At 35.4% G+C, this 18,505-nt stretch overlaps 1 protein-coding gene and 1 long non-coding RNA gene across 2 annotated transcripts; both read right to left on the bottom strand.

Annotated features, from left to right (window-relative positions):
• Nucleotides 1-1,037: 1,037 nt before the first annotated feature.
• LOC149141180 (uncharacterized) lies at nucleotides 1,038-1,553 on the bottom strand. Its single transcript, XM_089448576.1, has one exon. The coding sequence runs from the start codon at nucleotides 1,548-1,550 to the stop codon at nucleotides 1,038-1,040; it is 513 nt and encodes a 170-aa protein (XP_089304702.1). The 5' UTR covers nucleotides 1,551-1,553.
• An 8,957-nt stretch (nucleotides 1,554-10,510) lies between these two features.
• Nucleotides 10,511-11,047, bottom strand: LOC149141179 (uncharacterized). Its single transcript, XR_016264090.1, has 2 exons — nucleotides 10,924-11,047; nucleotides 10,511-10,806 (listed from the first exon to the last, which is right to left on the bottom strand). It is a non-coding gene; the product is annotated as an uncharacterized LOC149141179 (long non-coding RNA).
• Between the last annotated feature and the right edge of the window lie 7,458 nt (nucleotides 11,048-18,505).

Raw genomic sequence — 18,505 nt, 5'->3', positions numbered from 1 at the left:
TGATGTTTCCCAGTGTTTTGCTAGAGACGGTTAAATTATAGCAGCAACTCAAATCAAGATATTTAAGACGAATTAAATTACCAAAAGAACTTGGAAGCATCTGCAACTGTAGGGAGTGAGACAGACCTATGTATTTCAGGTTTATTAAATTACCGAAAGACTTTGGAAGCACCTGCAAATGAGAAGAGTGAGACAGATCGATGTAATCCAAGTTTATTAATTACCGAAAGGAATCTGGCAGTGACTTTAGATTTGGGCAACTTGTTAACTCCAATCCTTCCAACGACACCAAATGACAAAATTCATCTAGCAAAGTTTTAATATTAATCTTATGGAGGACAATCATTTCGAGGTGCTTAAGGTGCCCTATTGATTTTGGTAAATTTAAGTTGGCTCATCAATTTTCCATATTCTCCTCTGCCAAAGCTCTCAGCTGTCTCTTTCAATCTCAGTTATCATAGATTCACAATCTCAGTTAGCACAGATTCACAGACACATGACATAAACATCCACACATATACACAACACACATTACAAAAAAAGCAAATATAGCAGTACATGGGTAGGTAGTACATGGGAATATGAATGATAGAGAGTATATTTAAAAACCTTATTTAAAAAACATAAATGTAAATGGCTTTCTTTTTTAAGATACTAATATTTTGGAATCTATTTGTCTCAAACTGTGTGTTTACATTTCTTCCATAATAATCGCTAAATGTGAAGCTTATTATATATGCTTTGTCCCTATCCAAAAAGGATGAGTCAATCTGAGACCATCCATTCAAACACAGAACAACAAGGCAAATATGCGTCCTGTCGTGAGCTATATGGGTAACGTTCATCAGAGAATCTACCAAGGCTATATGCTAGGCAGACCTTGCACTTTCTCCATAATGTTTTAATTTGGATTGTCGAAAGGCAACTACACAACCTCCCTCAACAATCTAACATCTTAGAATACAAACTCTGCCTGACATATAACCTTTGGCTAAGACTTCAATTATGCATTCATTTCAAGTTTATTTCTTTGCTTTTCAAATTTCAGGCACCTTCACTTGTTGTTGCAATTGCTCCAGTAATCCCGCCCCAGCCCACTGCTTAGGACAACGCTTAGCAGCAGTGTACTCCAACGACATACAATGTTGGATACCTGGCAGCCTTTCTAACTTGGAGCACCCATGAACATTTAATACCCGAAGCTTTGTCAGTTCGGCCAATCCCCGTATGCTCTTCAGCTTCACACAATCATATGCCTGCAACTCTTTCAAAGATACCAACGTTTCAATACCTGGCAGCTCCTCTACATTTTTGCACTGACTAATGTCCAGCACTTGAAGTTTTGGAAGACCAGAAAGCCCTGCTATTTTCCTCAAGTTAGAGCAATTAGTCAATTCCAATTTTATCAGAGTCTTTGGCAATGTTCTGACCTCCACCAGATGATTACAAAACCTGAGGGAGACATATTTAAGGATGGGGCAGACACCTGTGGCAAATGATACCTCTGATAATTTCGTGTTATAAACTTCTAAGACTTGCAGCCGAGGCATGCAGTTGTCATTGGGAGATTCTAAATTATTCAATGTTTGCAACTGGCAATTCAATACTCTCAACTCAGTCAACTGAGTCAACAGTCGAATAGTCACCGACAAATGTTTCAATTCACTGCAATTCTCGAGCCTCAATTCCTGTAAGATCTTCAAGTGACCAAGTGAAAGTGGTAGACTGTCCAGTGAAGGGATCCCTATTTCCAGAACTTTTAAATTGCCCAAGTCTCCAATTTCATTTGGAAATTCTTTTATGTTTGCACCCCTAAGATCTATTTTTTTAGGTACTTTTGATATGCTATTTTCGGAGGTAATATTTCAATGTTATTACAATAGGAAACATCTAAACGTTCAAGTGTGCTGATGTTTCCCAATGTTTCACTAGAGACGGTTAAATTATAGCACCAACTCAAATCAGGATATTTAAGAGGAATTAAATTACCAAAAGAACCTGGAAGCATCTGCAACTGTAGGGAGTGAGACAGACCTATGTATTTCAGGTTTATTAAATTACCGAAAGACTTTGGAAGCACCTGCAAATGAGAAGAGTGAGACAGATCGATGTAATCCAAGTTTATTAAGTACCCAAAGGAATCTGGCAGTGACTTTAGATTTGGGCAACTTGTTAACTCCAATCGTTTCAACGACACCAAATGACAAAATTCATCCAGCAAAGTTTTAAGATTAATCTTATGGAGGACAATCAGTTCGAGGTGCTTAAGGTGCCCTATTGATTTTGGTAAATTTAAGTTGGCTCATCAATTCTCCATATTCTCCTCTGCCAAAGCTCTCAGCTCTCTCTTTCAATCTCAGTTATCATAGATTCACAATCTCAGTTAGCACAGATTCACAGACACATGACATAAACATCCACACATATACACAACACACATTACAAAAAAGCAAATATAGCAGTACATGGGTAGGTAGTACATGGGAATATGAATGATAGAGAGTTTATTTAAAAACCTTATTTAAAAAACATAAATGTAAATGGCTTTCTTTTTTAAGATACTAATATTTTGGAATCTATTTGTCTCAAACTGTGTGTTTACATTTCTTCCATAATAATCGCTAAATGTGAAGCTTATTATATATGCTTTGTCCCTATCCAAAAAGGATGAGTCAATTTGAGACCATCCATTCAAACACAGAACAAAAATGTTTTTTTTTTTACAACAATCCCAATCAAGGAAACCATCATGGTTAATTTTATTCAGTCTAACCAACAACACTTCCTGAGAATTGAATTATCCACTTTGTAGAACATTATACAATTTCAACTATGTCAAGTATTTATTCATTATCATCTTGAAATTACTTATACCTTCAACAAGTCCAGTAAGTAATTTTTCTGTGAGCAGACAGGGAGCTAAGAAAGGCAGATTGCAAACTCGAAGTCAGTCATCATGGGTTAAATCCATCTTTGATGGAGCATCCAGGAGCAAACCAGGCAATGCATAGGCAGGGGAATGTTTAGAAATGAACTTGATCACATTACGCAGATTTTAGCCAAGATTTTGGAATCCTTATCTAACAATCAAGCAGAGATGGAGGGCATCCAAGGGCAAGCCATGCCTTCCACAGACCAGCCCTGGGGAAGGGACATTGGAGGTTCAAAGATGAACATGGTCACAATGGAGGAACATTAGGCATGCTTTAAATTCAATATTAATGGAGCATCCAAAGGGTAACCCAAGCCTTGCAAGGGCAGGGGAGTGTTTAGAGATAAACATGGTCACATTCCACTTATGTTAGGCAAGTTTTTGGATAACAAATCTAAAACAATCAACCAGAGTGAACGATATACAAGGGCAGGCCATATTGCTCAGGGCAACACTGAGGAAGCTGGACATGGGGTTTAGAGATGTGCATGGTTACATTGGAAGACTGTAAGCCAAGTTTTTCAAAATCAGGCAAAGATGGAAGGCATCGTATTTGGGCATAGCAAGGAAAGGATGCAAAACTCAAAATGGTGATTTTCTATCGGGAATAGAGACTTATTATAACCAATATCAATGGGAAAATATTTAATTGCTGGTGGGAGGTGGGCAACAAGGTTTCTTCAATACAAGAAGCGAAAAAATGTGTTTTGAATCTCGATGGATGGGAGTTCAAACATGTATAAAGGCCTCCAAATAAGATCACGAATTGATTAACCAACCAGAGAATCTCAACTAAGTCCCTCCATTATCATTCTCAAGAATCCTTTTACTAATGTACAAGGGTAATAAAAAGTTGTGATATCCAGCTTAAAAGTGAGGTCCTGAAGTCTGTTTTAATATAAGAAGAGATACTATCATCTGGGCTTTTTAGACAATCTATGTAACTGCTTAGTGTATATGGGCAACTATAGTCCCAAATATTGCTGATATTAAAAATTCGGAGGGCGTTTTCTCTAAGAAAAATCGAAATAAAATAAAATATTAAAAAAACTCTGGTACAAAAATATCAGAAAGTACTTTACCTGTAGAGACACCACAGCTTAGAATACAGACTTTGCTAAGAGGAGCCTTCAGATTAATTTTGGCAACACAACCAACATGCACAACAGTGTACTCGCTGAAAGTCGATGTACCAAGGAGGTGGTAAATTGCTTTCCATTGATGGAAAACCTTGACTTTCCATCACTTATCATGACCCCTCTCTCAGTATTAATTCTTAGCAGATCACACATGTTGCTCTCTTACGACTTGCAGTGTCTGCATTCCTTGCATTCTCCAGTAAATACAGGAAGCACACTGTCACCCGGCTTGAGGTCAGTTACCCCTTCTCCAACACTTTCAACAACTCTCTGTCAACAATTGTCAGAATTAGCAAGCAATCAATCACAGGAAAATTTCCCCGTGAAATGCTATGATTGAATAATTATGACCTAATAATTATTGTCATAGGAGAAAACAGAGTGAATACCCAGCTGCTTCATGTCCAAAGATGCGGGGAAAGAGAGGCGTTTGACCTTGCAACCAGAGCAGTAATAGACATTTCATCACCAAGAAAAATTTATTGCACCCAAAGAAAGATGAGTTCTCCACGGTCCTGGTGGAGGAGATGTCCATGTGTGTATGTCTCTAAGTGTGTAACACTAATGAAACATCCATATTAACCCCAAGATCGACTAAGCCTCTTGAGGAGTCAAAACAATCCAAGGAGAAACCTCTAGTTGTTAAAAAGATCAAGGTTTAAGATGGATCTAAATTAGCTCTTTAAAGTGAACTAAGCCAGAGTGAACAATATACAAGGGCAGGCCATATTGCTCAAGGCAACACTGAGGAAGCTGGACATGGGGTTTAGAGATGTGCATGGTTACATTGGAAGACTGTAAGCCAAGTTTTTCAAAATCAGGCAAAGATGGAAGGCATCGTATTTGGGCATAGTAAGGAAAGGATGCAAAACTCAAAATGGTGATTTTCTATCGAGAATAGAGACTTATTATAACCAATAGCAATGGGAAAATATTTAACTGCTAGTGGGAGGTGGGCAACAAGGTCTCTCTAATACAAGAAGCGAAAAAAGTGTTTTGAATCTCGATGGATGGGAGTTTAGACATGTATAAAGGCCTCCAAATAAGATCACAGATTGATTAACCAACCAGAGAATCTTAACTAAGTCCCTCTGTTATCATTCTCAAGAATCCTTTTACCAATGTACAAGGGTAATAAAAAGTTGTGCTATCCAGCTTAAAAGTGAGGTCCTGAAGTCTGTTTTAATCTCATCTGGGCTTTTTAGACAATCTATGTAATTGCTTAGTGTATATGGGCAACTATAGTCCCAAATATTGCTGATATTAAAAATTCGGAGGGCGTTTTCTCTAAGAAAATTCGAAATAAAATAAAATATTAAAAAAAATATGGTACAAAAATATCAGAAAGTACTTTACCTGTAGAGACAACACAGTTAGAATACAGATTTTGCTAAGAGGAGCCTTCGGATTAATTTTGGCAACACAACCAACATGCACAACAGTGTACTCGCTGAAAGTCGATGTACCAAGGAAGTGGTAAATTGGCTTTCCATTGATGGAAAACCTTGACTTTCCATCACTTATCATGACCCCTCTCTCAGTATTAATTCTTAGCAGATCACACATGTTGCTCTCTTTTGACTTGCAGTGTCTGCATTCCTTGCATTCTCCAGTAAATACAAGAAGCACACTGTCACCCGTCTTGAAGTCAGTTACCCCTTCTCCAACACTTTCAATAACTGTGTAAACAATTGCCAGAATTAGCAGGCAATCAATCACAGGAAAATTTTCCCGTGAAATGCTATGATTGAATAATTATGACCTAATAATTATTGTCATAGGAAAAAACAAAGTGAATACCCAGCTGCTTCATGTCCAAAGATGCGGGGAAAGAGAGGTTTTTGACCCTGCAACTAGAGTAGTAATAGACATTTCATCACCAAGAAAAATTAATTGCACCCAAAGAAAGATGAGTTCTCCACGGTCCTGGTGGAGGAGATGTCCATGTGTGTATGTCTCTGAGTGTGTAACACTAATGAAACATCCATCTTAACCCCAAGATCGACTAAGCCTCTTGAGGAGTCAAAACAATCCAAGCAGAAACCTCTAGTTGTTAAAAAGATCAAGGTTTAAGATGGATCTAAATTAGCTCTTTAAAGTGAACTAAGCCAGAGTGAACAATATACAAGGGCAGGCCATATTGCTCAGGGCAAGACTGAGGAAGCTGGAAATGGGGTTTAGAGATGTGCATGGTTACATTGGAAGACTGTAAGCCACGTTTTTCAAAATCAGGCAAAGATGGAAGGCATCATATTTGGGCATAGCAAGGAAAGGATGCAAAACTCAAAATGGTGATTTTCTATCGGGAATAGAGACTTATTATAACCAATAGCAATGGGAAAATATTTAAGTGCTGGTGGGAGGTGGGCAACAAGGTCTCTTCAATACAAGAAGCAAAAAAAGTGTTTTGAATCTCGACGGATGGGAGTTCAGACATGTATAAAGGCCTCTAAATAAGATCACGGATTGATTAACCAACCAGAGAATCTTAACTAAGTCCCTCCGTTATCATTCTCAAGAATCCTTTTACCAATGTACAAGGGTAATAAAAAGCTGTGCTATCCAGCTTAAAAGTGAGGTCCTGAAGTTTGTTTTAATATAAGAAGAGATACTATCATCTGGGCTTTTTAGACAATCTATGTAACTGCTTAGTGCATATGGGCAACTATAGTCCTAAATATTGCTGATATTAAAAATTCGAAGGGCGTTTTCTCTAAGAAAATTCGAAATAAAATAAAATATTAAAAAAAATCTGGTACAAAAGTATCAGAAAGTACTTTACCTGTAGAGACACCACAGCTTAGAATACAGACTTTGCTAAGAGGAGCCTTCGGATTAATTTTGGCAACACAACCAACATGCACAACAGTGTACTCGCTGAAAGTCGATGTACCAAGGAAGTGGTAAATTGGCTTTCCATTGATGGAAAACCTTGACTTTCCATCACTTATCATGACCCCTCTCTCAATATTAATTCTTAGCAGATCACACATGTTGCTCTCTTCTGACTTGTAGTGTCTGCATTCCTTGCATTCTCCAGTAAATACAGGAAGCACACTGTCACCTGGCTTGAGGTCAGTTACCCCTTCTCCAACACTTTCAACAACTCTATGTCAACAATTGCCAGAATTAGCAGGCAATCAATCACAGGAAAATTTCCCCATGAAATGCTATGATTGAATAATTATGACCTAATAATTATTGGCATAGGAAAAACAAGTGAATACCCAGCTGCTTCATGTCCAAAGATGTGGGGAAAGAGAGGCGTTTGACCCTACAACCAAAGCAGTAATAGACATTCCATCACCAAGAAAAATTAATTGCACCCAAAGAAAGATGAGTTCTCCACGGTCCTGGTGGAGGAGATGTCCATGTGTGTATGTCTCTGAGTGTGTAACACTAATGAAACATCCATCTTAACCCCAAGATCGACTAAGCCTTTTGGGGAGTCAAAACAATCCAAGCAGAAACCTCTAGTTGTTAAAAAGATCAAGGTTTAAGATGGATATAAATTACAATAGGAAACATCTAAACATTCAAGTGTGCTGATGTTTCCCAGTGTTTCGCTAGAGACAGTTAAATTATAGCACCAACTCAAATCAAGATATTTAAGACGAATTAAATTACCAAAAGAACCTGGAAGCATCTGCAACTGTAGGGAGTGAGACAGACCTATGTCTTTCAGGTTTATTAAATTACCGAAAGACTTTGGAAGCACCTGCAAATGAGAAGAGTGAGACAGATCGATGTAATCCAAGTTTATTAAGTGCCCAAAGGAATCTGGCAGTGACTTTAGATTTGGGCAACTTGTTAACTCCAATCGTTTCAACGACACCAAATGACAAAATTCATCCAGCAAAGTTTTAAGATTAATCTTATGGAGGACAATCAGTTCGAGGTGCTTAAGGTCCTTTGATCAGGTCCATACAGAAGGGAAGCCTTTGTGTCAAAAGACTGTAATTGCAGGAATTTCAACTGATAGAAAAGCATAGTAACTGAAACAATTGGTTCAACATTTAGTCATTCTATGTTTCTTCAATAACATAAACACTGGAGCATGGCAGATGACTCACAATGCTCTCACATTTTTAGAACATTGATTGAAGGGGATTTGGCTTACTTATTTGTTTTATATTTCATTGTATATTTAGCAAATTAAAACATAAATTATGGACTAAACAAGAACATGCCCAGGGATACAAAATTCTTAGAAAATGGTTGTTGGCATTCTAATCCAAAGAATTGGAAAGAATCCCCAAACTTGTCATCTTTAAATGTTGCAAGCATGCCAAATTCATTATCTGTCTTCAGTGCTTCAAAAATGTCTCAAATATCAGCTCTAGATCTTCTTCTTGTGCCTACGTGCCTACTCTTGCAACTTTCAAAGGGGTCATGCCTTTCCAGCTGCTCACAAAAATGATTTGTGAATCTTATTTTTCTTAATGTTAGATATTAATTACCAAATCCTCAACAAATGAATAGAAAGAATTTAATGATAAAATGGAAATTTCGAAAAACATCACAAATAAAGATATAATGCATTGAACTTACAAGCCACCAAAAAACTGGAACAAAATATCGATGGACATTATCACGACCAAATGCACACCAAGTGTAAGAAATATTATTTTCAGTGTCAACAAGCTAGCACATTCAAAACTAATATTACAAGCAACTGCCATTTATGCCAAGTCTCCTTTCCTTGCACAGCATAACATCTCAATCTAGTTGCAAGTTAAACATGAAAAAAAAATGTGTAATTAAAAATTGAAAAACAGCTGGTTTTGAATACATAATGAATACAAAAACTGTAATATAGATTTCAGTTTTGACTTATGAGTTACAATTTCAAGTTTATACAATACTCGAAATTTCTAGCATCTCCCCATTCAACTCTCTTCGTCTGCAATCTTCACCATCTGAGTTCCAAGTTCTAGAATAATTCCAATTTTTCTTTGAAATAGCTTCCTTCTAAAGCTCAGATAGAAACATTACAATGCCTGGGAATCAGACACAAGAAGCAGCCCACTTGAACAATTAAAGTGGCCCTTGAGGGGCAAACAACTAAAAACGGGGACTTTCATTTAGTTAAGCTGTCGTGATAGCGCGTACTTTTCTGTCAAAATCACCCATGGATTTGCAGATGGCTCCAATTGCTTATTCATGGCTCAAGAAATTTAACCTTAGTGGTTGCCTTAACATACAACCATCTTCACTGCTGAACTTTAACCCCACTTGCAAAATCTTAAAATTAGAAGCTCAGACAAAGATGGATATTTCAATTTCAAGCAAAAACATGAAATGGCTATTCATACATCACTGCATAAATTAAAGCGCTGATTCCTTACCAGTGCTTCTTGAACAATAACTAAATAATAGAGGCCAATATAAAAGGAATCGAACTCAATCCGCAAGCGAGGTTCCACAATTCAATCAGCCATTTGATACCAACACTCTAATGCATTCTTATCAGTTCAATGGATTGGTATAAGCACCGACTAGAAATCTAATCAACCTTAGCCATGTAGCAAATGAGTAGACAAAATCAATTTTGAGATTTCCCAAAATCCTCCATTCAAACTCGCATCTTTGGTGGCTTTCTGGTACAAATCATCTTGTTATAGAAACCCTCAACTCCAAGAAATCAACAACGAATCTATTGGGTTTTGTTTGTGAATATACAGATGCATCATCAATAGATAAGAATAAAAATCACAATCTAAATATGAAGCCCCATATGACCATTTTATTCAAGGACAGTTCCATCACTGCCATCAAAAACCTGGCCACACAATTAGCTTGCTTTTCTATTGTTACACTCGTCAAGTTGTGTACCACAACCATAAAAGGAAAGGTCTTTATAATATTCCACTACAAGAAAACTAACTTGACCGATTCTAGATCAATTTGAAATGGCCAAGATCTCTGCAGATATTTGGACTGGCAACCAACCTAGCTTGAAAACAGGTTGCACAAAGCCGTAAAAAATAAGCTATCATAAATAGAGTTATTACATGCACAAGGTGCTTAAAACCCTCCGCCTCACATCCCTTTACAAGGAGGATGCACAAATTGCAATATTATTTTATTGTGAATTACACCAGGGAATTTCTAGCATGATGAACTTGATTGCTACATCTTACCAGCACATATTCTACAACAGGGACACTGAACTTGCTTGCTACAACCTTACCAGCACATAATCTGCAACTGACACACAGAGATCTTGAAGAATTCCCCCAGAGCTCTTGACAGTGAAGTGCTTTGAAAGTTTGAAGTTTGAACATTAGCCACCGTATCATGTGATTCTTGATTATTATTTGCATGGTTAGAACTATCAAATAATATTCCTTTGAAACCCAATTGCATTAGAAGGAAGTCCAACTAAAGCATGCCGCTGAATATCTAAAGTCATACAGGCAGATACAACATACAAGCATCATAGAGCAACTCAATATAAATACAATGAGCAAAGGAACCCCCTCTTCTGAAGAACCACAACATCTCTTCCATGACTAAGCAGCCATGAAATATGTAAAAATAAAAACCATAACCATCCCTGTTAAACTGATTCTGACAATGCTTTAGAGGAAGCTACAGTTTGCTCATGATGATCAGAATGATATCTGGAGCTACCCTGTTCACATTTCCCCAAAACCTGCACAGTTGACATAAAATCCTTCATAACCCACGGATGCCTTGCAACAGCCTCTAAGCTCATCCTTTTCTTCGGATCTGTGAAATCCAATAGTGGAAGCTTGATTATTATGGTGAATTTCAAAATTTGCAGCAATGCAACTCTTAAAATTAAAATCTGCTCTATAAAACATTCAATTGAGAAAAGTCACTTACCCTTGCAAAGAAGACCTTCGAGTAAGTTTGCAAGTGCTGGATTCATATCCTCTGGAAGTACAAGTGGATCATGAACAATCTAAGACCTGCGAAGAACCCAACTTTTTATGGTTTAATTTATTAAATTGTCAATGTGGCCGACCACTCACGGCCACTTTCCCAGATACCAAGCATCGCTGAGGACTCATTGGGTGTCACTGTATACCAGGGGATTTCGTATGGGCTGTCTGTTAGAATCAGGTGTTGAGCCCTAGAACTGTAAAACAAAGCCGAAGACCACCAAAAAGAGAATTCCTTCAAATGCCAACCCAAATCCAAGACGCAACTCCTCATTCATCCTAATTATAGGAAGCTGAAATAGGGTGGAGATTACCTTGTTCGTTCAAGGAAAGCTGAGAACGACGAGAGCTTACCTTGTTCGTTCAAGGAAAGCGCAGAAGAAAGAGGGTTTGGCGAGGGAGATTCGAACTGCGCAAGGTAGACGGACTGGCTAGGTAGATGGACGAGCTAGGCTGGGTTTTTTTTGGACGGCAGAGAATGGTTGAATCGTCTAACAATAGATCTAATGGTTAATATTAGGACAGAAAGACATTTAGGGGTGTTCATTTCAGAGGGAAATGCCTTACGACATATATATATATATATATATATATATATATATATATATATATATATATATATATATATATATATATATATATATATATATATAATGTCAAGTTGAGTAGGTACAAGAAATTTATTATTCTTTCTTATAATTGGTTTAATTGGTCAGCCAATCACAACATTGAGTTTTTTAAATTAACATTATCAAAATATAGTATTGTTCTATGGATATTATTGTAATGTTTAATTTCATATATATATTCTGTAAGTTATTGATTAATTGATATAAAACATAGATAGTAACTTTCACTCAACAAATAGATTTGTCAACTATAAGACATGGATAGTGTAACAGTACAAAGTAAATATAAAGTTAATTTCCTAATTAAAATCATAATGAAACAAATAAGCACATACCTATATTACCTGTGATCGAAGTCTGCCAGATGACAACAAGGTTTTGGAGACGACTTTCCACCCAACCGTAGGCATGTAACAGTACAAAGTAAATATAAAGTTAATTTCCTAATTAAAATCATAATCAAACAAATAATCACATACCTATAATACCTGTGATCGAAGTCTTCCAGATGACAACAAGGTTTTGGGGGCAACTCTCCACCCAACCGTAGGCTCAATTGTGCAAGGATTTGCTGCAACTGGCCACCCCCAAGCCCTCAATCAACGTACTACTGCCAGTGACTCCTAAGTCTTAGAACACCATTCTCCCAAGAAAATGAAAGATAGAAACTCGGAAAGATGGAATGCCTCCCATCCTCCTCACCCTTTAATAAATAGAGCAAACATTGGATGGGGAACCACATGCACACACTTCATGTGTCTACATGCAACTTTGATTTTTAGCTTTTTTTACTTTTCTTTTGATTTTTTTAGTTTTCTTGTTTTATTTCTTTTCATTTCTTTAGCTTTCTTGTTTTATTTTCTTCTTTTTCCTGCTTTTCTTGTTTTATTTCTATTTATTCTTATTTAGAGAATAACCATTATTATTATTATTATTATTATTATTATTATTATTATTATTATTTTCTATATATTTTTAATATCATTTATTATTTATTATTTTTATTATTTATTATTATTTTATTATTTATTATTTTTATTATTTATTATTTATTATTAAGTGGAGGGATATTACAGATAGTAACTTCCACCCAATAACGTATTTGCCAATTATAACTTCGATTGTCAACTATAACTTACCACTAAACTAAAATTATGGAAATGAACACTTTCCAATATACTCTCTAAAATTTCAAGAACTTATGCTCTACACAATTCAAATTTTATATATCGGCATTTCTCCATCTCTGCTTCTACCAAGCAAGTTGATGTTTGCAAGGGACATTGGCATGTGGCTGAAACAAATTACTATTAAATATGTTTGAAATAAAAATAATCATGAGTGAAAGTTACGAGATGGGGTAAAAAGTGCCTTGTCCATTAATAATTGTTTCTCGACATGTTAACTAGGTCCCTTTATTGGCCATGACATTGCATTTGGTTATTACATCAAAGAATATGAAAGAATTTTGAATAGTAGAAATAGGTTGCAAACTTCTAATTCTCTTCACCACATAAGAGTGAATGAAAGATAATTAACATCAATATATTGCATGATCAACTATTAATCTCTGAACACTAACAAAGACATTATATGCCTACTCTTTGCTAAGGAAATTCCCTATAAGACAACATATGTTTCTGCTAGATTATTAGGCAACGAGACTCAAGCATAGTCCAATTTGTTTTTTCCTAGCACCCCTCACCTTTCCTAAATTTGCCACCCCTATATATATGTGTGTGTGTGTGTAAGATAAATTACTAGATTTATTTACCATAAAAATTGTAGGCTCGATGATTGGTACACATGTACCTATAGTATAAAACATCATCTATAAAATAATGTTTAAATTAAATTATTGATTTAGAGTCCAAATACCTACAACTAAAAATCAAAATTATATTGAATCAATTTTTATCATTAATGTCAATTTTGTATCTTCATATCATATTATGTACTTATTTTCATACTATAAATACTATTTATAAACCTAAAAAGCTAGAAGATAAAGGGTTGATCCAACTGAAATTATTTCTTCTTTCTAAATAACAAAGGTACTTGATCCTCAACACACACTATTATAACATAATTTCAATAAGTAATAGATGCATTCATCAACTTCACGAGAATAGATTTTTATTGTACAAAAATAATAATTCATTTTTTTAATAATAAGAAAAATGTTGACATTCTTTCTCTTAATGGTTATGACTAATCACAACCATAAAAATAATGGCACAAAAAATTCTTTTTTTAAAATTTAACAAATAATTTTATAACGAACTTTTCATGGGTAATGATAATTTAAAATTTGAACCATTATTTATTTTTTATTGCTACCTGTATAATGAAATAAGGAAGCTTATTTTTTTAGTTTTATATATATATATATATATAGCAACAAAGTTATTGGTAAAATTGTAATTTTGTATATTATTGAAATTGTATTTTTAACTGTATTAATATATTTGGTATGTTGGAAATGTTTTTTTATATTTAAAATAAAATATGTCAAAAATATATGTGAGGAAAAAATTGAAAAGTAAAATGTTTACTATTGGGATAAATTGCTCATCATTTTTTACATAAATTAATTATCAATTAATTTTGAGTTGTTAATTTGACCATTCATGACAAAGATTTTCTAATCAAGTCTATGGTTAATGTTCCAAAGTATGGTTTTCGAGGATACACCAAAACCATTTTTATGAGGGGAAAAATCACAGTTAAATACTTTTTAATTAGAATTGATGGATAATTAAATTATTCGAGGATATATGATTAAATAAACTAAAACAAAAAAAAAAAAAAAAAAACTTGATCAGGGTGTGAACTCGACAACACTCCCATCATGGTAATTAAATACAAAGGGCATTGGGGTACAAACCCACCACCCTCCACATGCTCGAGGCGATAGCTATGGTGGCTCCATGCATGGAAGGGTTAATACTCCCGCAGGAGGTGGCAGCAACATTGTGTCTTGAATCTGGAATTGTGTTAAGTGGTCCGCAAGAGTTGCTAGTAAGTGTTCTGTCAAGGGTAAAGAAGTGAGTAAGGGTGACATCGAGCACAGAGGAACGATGTGGATCCAGGTGAGGAGATAGCATACTCCCCTTCGGGTGACAGTAAACTAGTATGTGACTTGTTTCTTCTTTCCCTCCTCCATCCAATATCTTATCTAGTTATGGGAAATGGGTCTGCATGGTGCTGATTTGCCTGCGGTTGTGAGAAAGTGACATTCCAGGAAGTTGTTGGTGCATGTATCCCTCATGCAGTATGTCCTTCTGACTGACATATGCTCTGTATCGGTTTGGTTCGAAATTCTCCTTTCTCCGATGGGGTTATACAAGGCTTGTGCCTCTATGGCTAGCCCCTAGGACCTTCCTCTTCTGGTTTTGTTTGATAATATTGGGGTTTGGGGATGGGTTGCCAGCAACACTACCTCTAGGCATAGTTTTACTATCTCTCCCAGTGATGGGTAGAAGTTTTTCTCCCTGTATATATGTTGGCCCTGGAGCCGTATGTTTGTCTCTATTTTCCCAGTTAATTCTCGTGCCCTCTACCTCTTTGGAAGTCTTTGAGGGGTTAAAACTATGGCTTTGCGATGGTATGGGTTTGGGGAGAACACTTATGGTGTAAGTCCCATTGGTCTCTTAAATTCTTCTTCTCAATCCTATGATAACTCGTTTTGTGTTGTGAAAGTTGTGTCATTATTTGGTATGGGTGGCAAGGATGGCGTGCATGGGAACAGGCGTGAGGAATTTCCTCAAATTTGGTATTGGAAATCATCATTTCATGCTTCTCCTTTGGTAGGTGTGTGGGGCAGTAGGGTCACCTGGAAGCGAAAAGCTTCTAGGCTCGATCCACCTCTTGTACAAGCAATTTTCCCTACACACCTTTCCACTGCACATTGTGAGTTTGTCACAATGGCACGGGCATCGACTGCTAGAGGCCATGGTAGGAGAACCAGGGCGATTGCGAAGGAAGAGCAACCCATCTCCTCTCGGGGGAAAACACGGTGCTGCAAACTGATTACCAGCATCATAAAGGATGCGGCTATAACATATCATGAAGGTACAAACGAGGAAATCAAGCAGTTAATTGAGGAATGGGATGCTGAATTAAACCGACATGTTGGATTGATGGAAATTGAGGTGGAGAATTGGTGGGCTATGGTGCGTGATCCTGGGCACACCCGTGGTCATGTTACTTAGTTTAAGAAGACTTTGTACCTGTACTGGTTCATGAAGGGTATTTTTGGAAAGGCCTTGGAGCAGATCTTTGTGAGCATGGAAACAATTGTGTAGGACTTCCCCAACTGTAAACAAGACTTCCAGAAACTACAGTTTTAGCTACAAAAAAAATATGGCCGCCTTCGACAAATTGAAGATCACCTCCCTTGCCTTCTCTCACAAATAGTGCATCCGAGATACAATGTTAAGGATCTGACACCGATAGAGTCTGTGTCTACCGAGGGAGAGGAGTAGTCTGCTAGCTAGCTTTAGTTTTGTTTTATTATATATGTGGATAGATTTTAATTTCCAGAATGTTGTTTTTTATGTTCATAGGTAAATAGTATTTGGGCAAGGCAAAGACATACAAACTTATATAGCTTGGGTAGAAAGACTATTTTTTTTTTGCTATTGGATGGCTTACCATGTTGTTAGGTAGAAAACATAATTGGTTTCCCTCTGGGCAAGTTGAGTCTAGCTAACTATTCATATGTGGATGTAACTTGCTTATAGTTTAATGAAAATGGAATGGTCTAAGAAAACTTACAAAAAAAATAGACAAAAAAAAACTAATAATATATATACTAATTTTAGTTCATATATACATGAATAAGTGTTCCTAAATTTAGACTCTAAGTAAACTACTAGAAACTACTAAATAATGAAAAGTATTTTTTAGTAATTATGTCTAACATTCCCTCTTAATTATGACCACTAATTTGTGTTGGTCTAAATGTAAGCTAGGCTTGCACTAATTGAGCTCAAGTAAAAAACTTGTATTACATTTGTAGGTTGCCCTTAACTCTATGTTGTAGAATAATTTTATTCCTTTTGCTCCAAACTTTATATTTTGTATACTTTTTCTTCTTCTATAGCCTTAGCGATCTTATTTTTCTTTGTCTTTTCATCGTGTTCCTCTTTTGCATCTACTTGTACCTTTGTTATCTTTTATTGAATTTCAAATTTCTTTGTCTACCTCTGTAAGGTCAAAAATAATATCTTTGATTTTTTTCTTCTCCTCTTTTACTGTCACAGAATCTTCAAAAACTTTTAAGGTTTCATTCATTTATTCTATTCATTCTTCTTTTCCAATTATGATGACTTTTCCATAATCACTTTCCTTTGCATCACACTTGGGATTTGCAAGCCACTTTTCAATAAATGTTGACTCAACATCATAATGAAATTGAAATTTTTGTTCGGTGTAATATATGACATATTAATGAACCAACATAAATTGGCAAACATGGAGTTCATAGACTTCGAGATGCAACACTAGAAATGCTAGACAGATACCCTAGCAACCTGCAAATCAGAACCCTAATATGTCTCAAAACCGTCCACACCTTGTATTCGTCCACTAGTGTTGATGGCCAAAAATGACCTCATTAACATTAGGGAAGGTTGCCTAGTCAAAGTCCCAAATCAGGCTCTTATCCATTTGTATAATGGCTCCAACTGGTTCAATTGGGTCTAGTTACTCACTCTCTCTCCATGTTGACTTATGGTTTGTCTATTACTTACCAATAGAAAGCGAAAAATCATATTTTCCCTCTTGTTGTGCACATGCAAGCAAGCAAATCCTTAAGCTGACTTCAGGGCTCAGCTTAGCCACACCTAAAATATGCCCCTACATAAGGGGAATTCTGTGAACACATACTTAATTATAAATACATATCTATTCTAAGATGCAGGTGATAAAAATAAATTCAAAATCTGTCTGGATTAAGAAGGTATAGATTTATCCCAACCAATAGTAGAATAAATAAATAATGGGGATTTTGACGTGTGTGGATTTTTATGAATACATGGCTGACGAAATAGTTTTACTAGTTGATATTAAAATTACCAAACATGTTTTGTTTGAAGATCTTAATAACGATGAACGATTAACTATTAAAACTAGGAAAAATCTCTCATAATTTCAATAGTTATTATATCGATTTAAGGTGGCAGATTTATGAATAAATAGTTATTCAGAAATCTGATTTAAATACTTGAGCAAATAGAAAATTAACAATAAATATATGAGACTAATGAATTAGATAGCTAATCCAAAAGATATGCATCCTCACATAAAACAAAAATGCAAAAATGCACAATATGAGAAACTTTACACATATATCTAATTAAATAAATAAATTTTTCATTATAGATAAAAGTATTCATATACAAATTAATGAAACCTGATGTACTATGATATACCAATGCACTATCTCTATATAGTTTAATTATATTAAATTAAACTTAATGTTTCATATTATATATATGTACATGTTACTAACTCTATCATTAAATATGAAAGTAAAATTACAAAATAATTAAAAATATTGCAACAATTGTCAAATTAATGTACAAAAATTACAATTATTTTTTATTTGATTTTTTAATAATAAAAATAAAAGATTAAGATCAAATGAGAGAGTTGATCATTTTACCTCTTCAAAAGAGAACTTGATGTAAAAAAACTACAAATGAAGATACAAAACTATTCTGAGATACAAGAAAAGGAGAAATAACCTATCTCGAATTGGAAAAAGATGTTCTCCCAATCCAAGAGCAGATGGACTAAACCAGCAAAGTTTGTTGTGATCAAATTCATAAAATTAAATTAAATTGCACTTGCAAAATAGTTTGCATTTTGCAATTTATTGAAAACCAT

Source organism: Pinus tabuliformis, chromosome X (genome assembly GCF_031772625.1).
Source record: "Pinus tabuliformis cultivar Carrire ecotype Pingquan chromosome X, CPIR1, whole genome shotgun sequence".
Taxonomy (NCBI): Eukaryota; Viridiplantae; Streptophyta; class Pinopsida; order Pinales; family Pinaceae; genus Pinus; species Pinus tabuliformis.
This window is presented reverse-complemented; position numbering and strand designations above follow the sequence as displayed.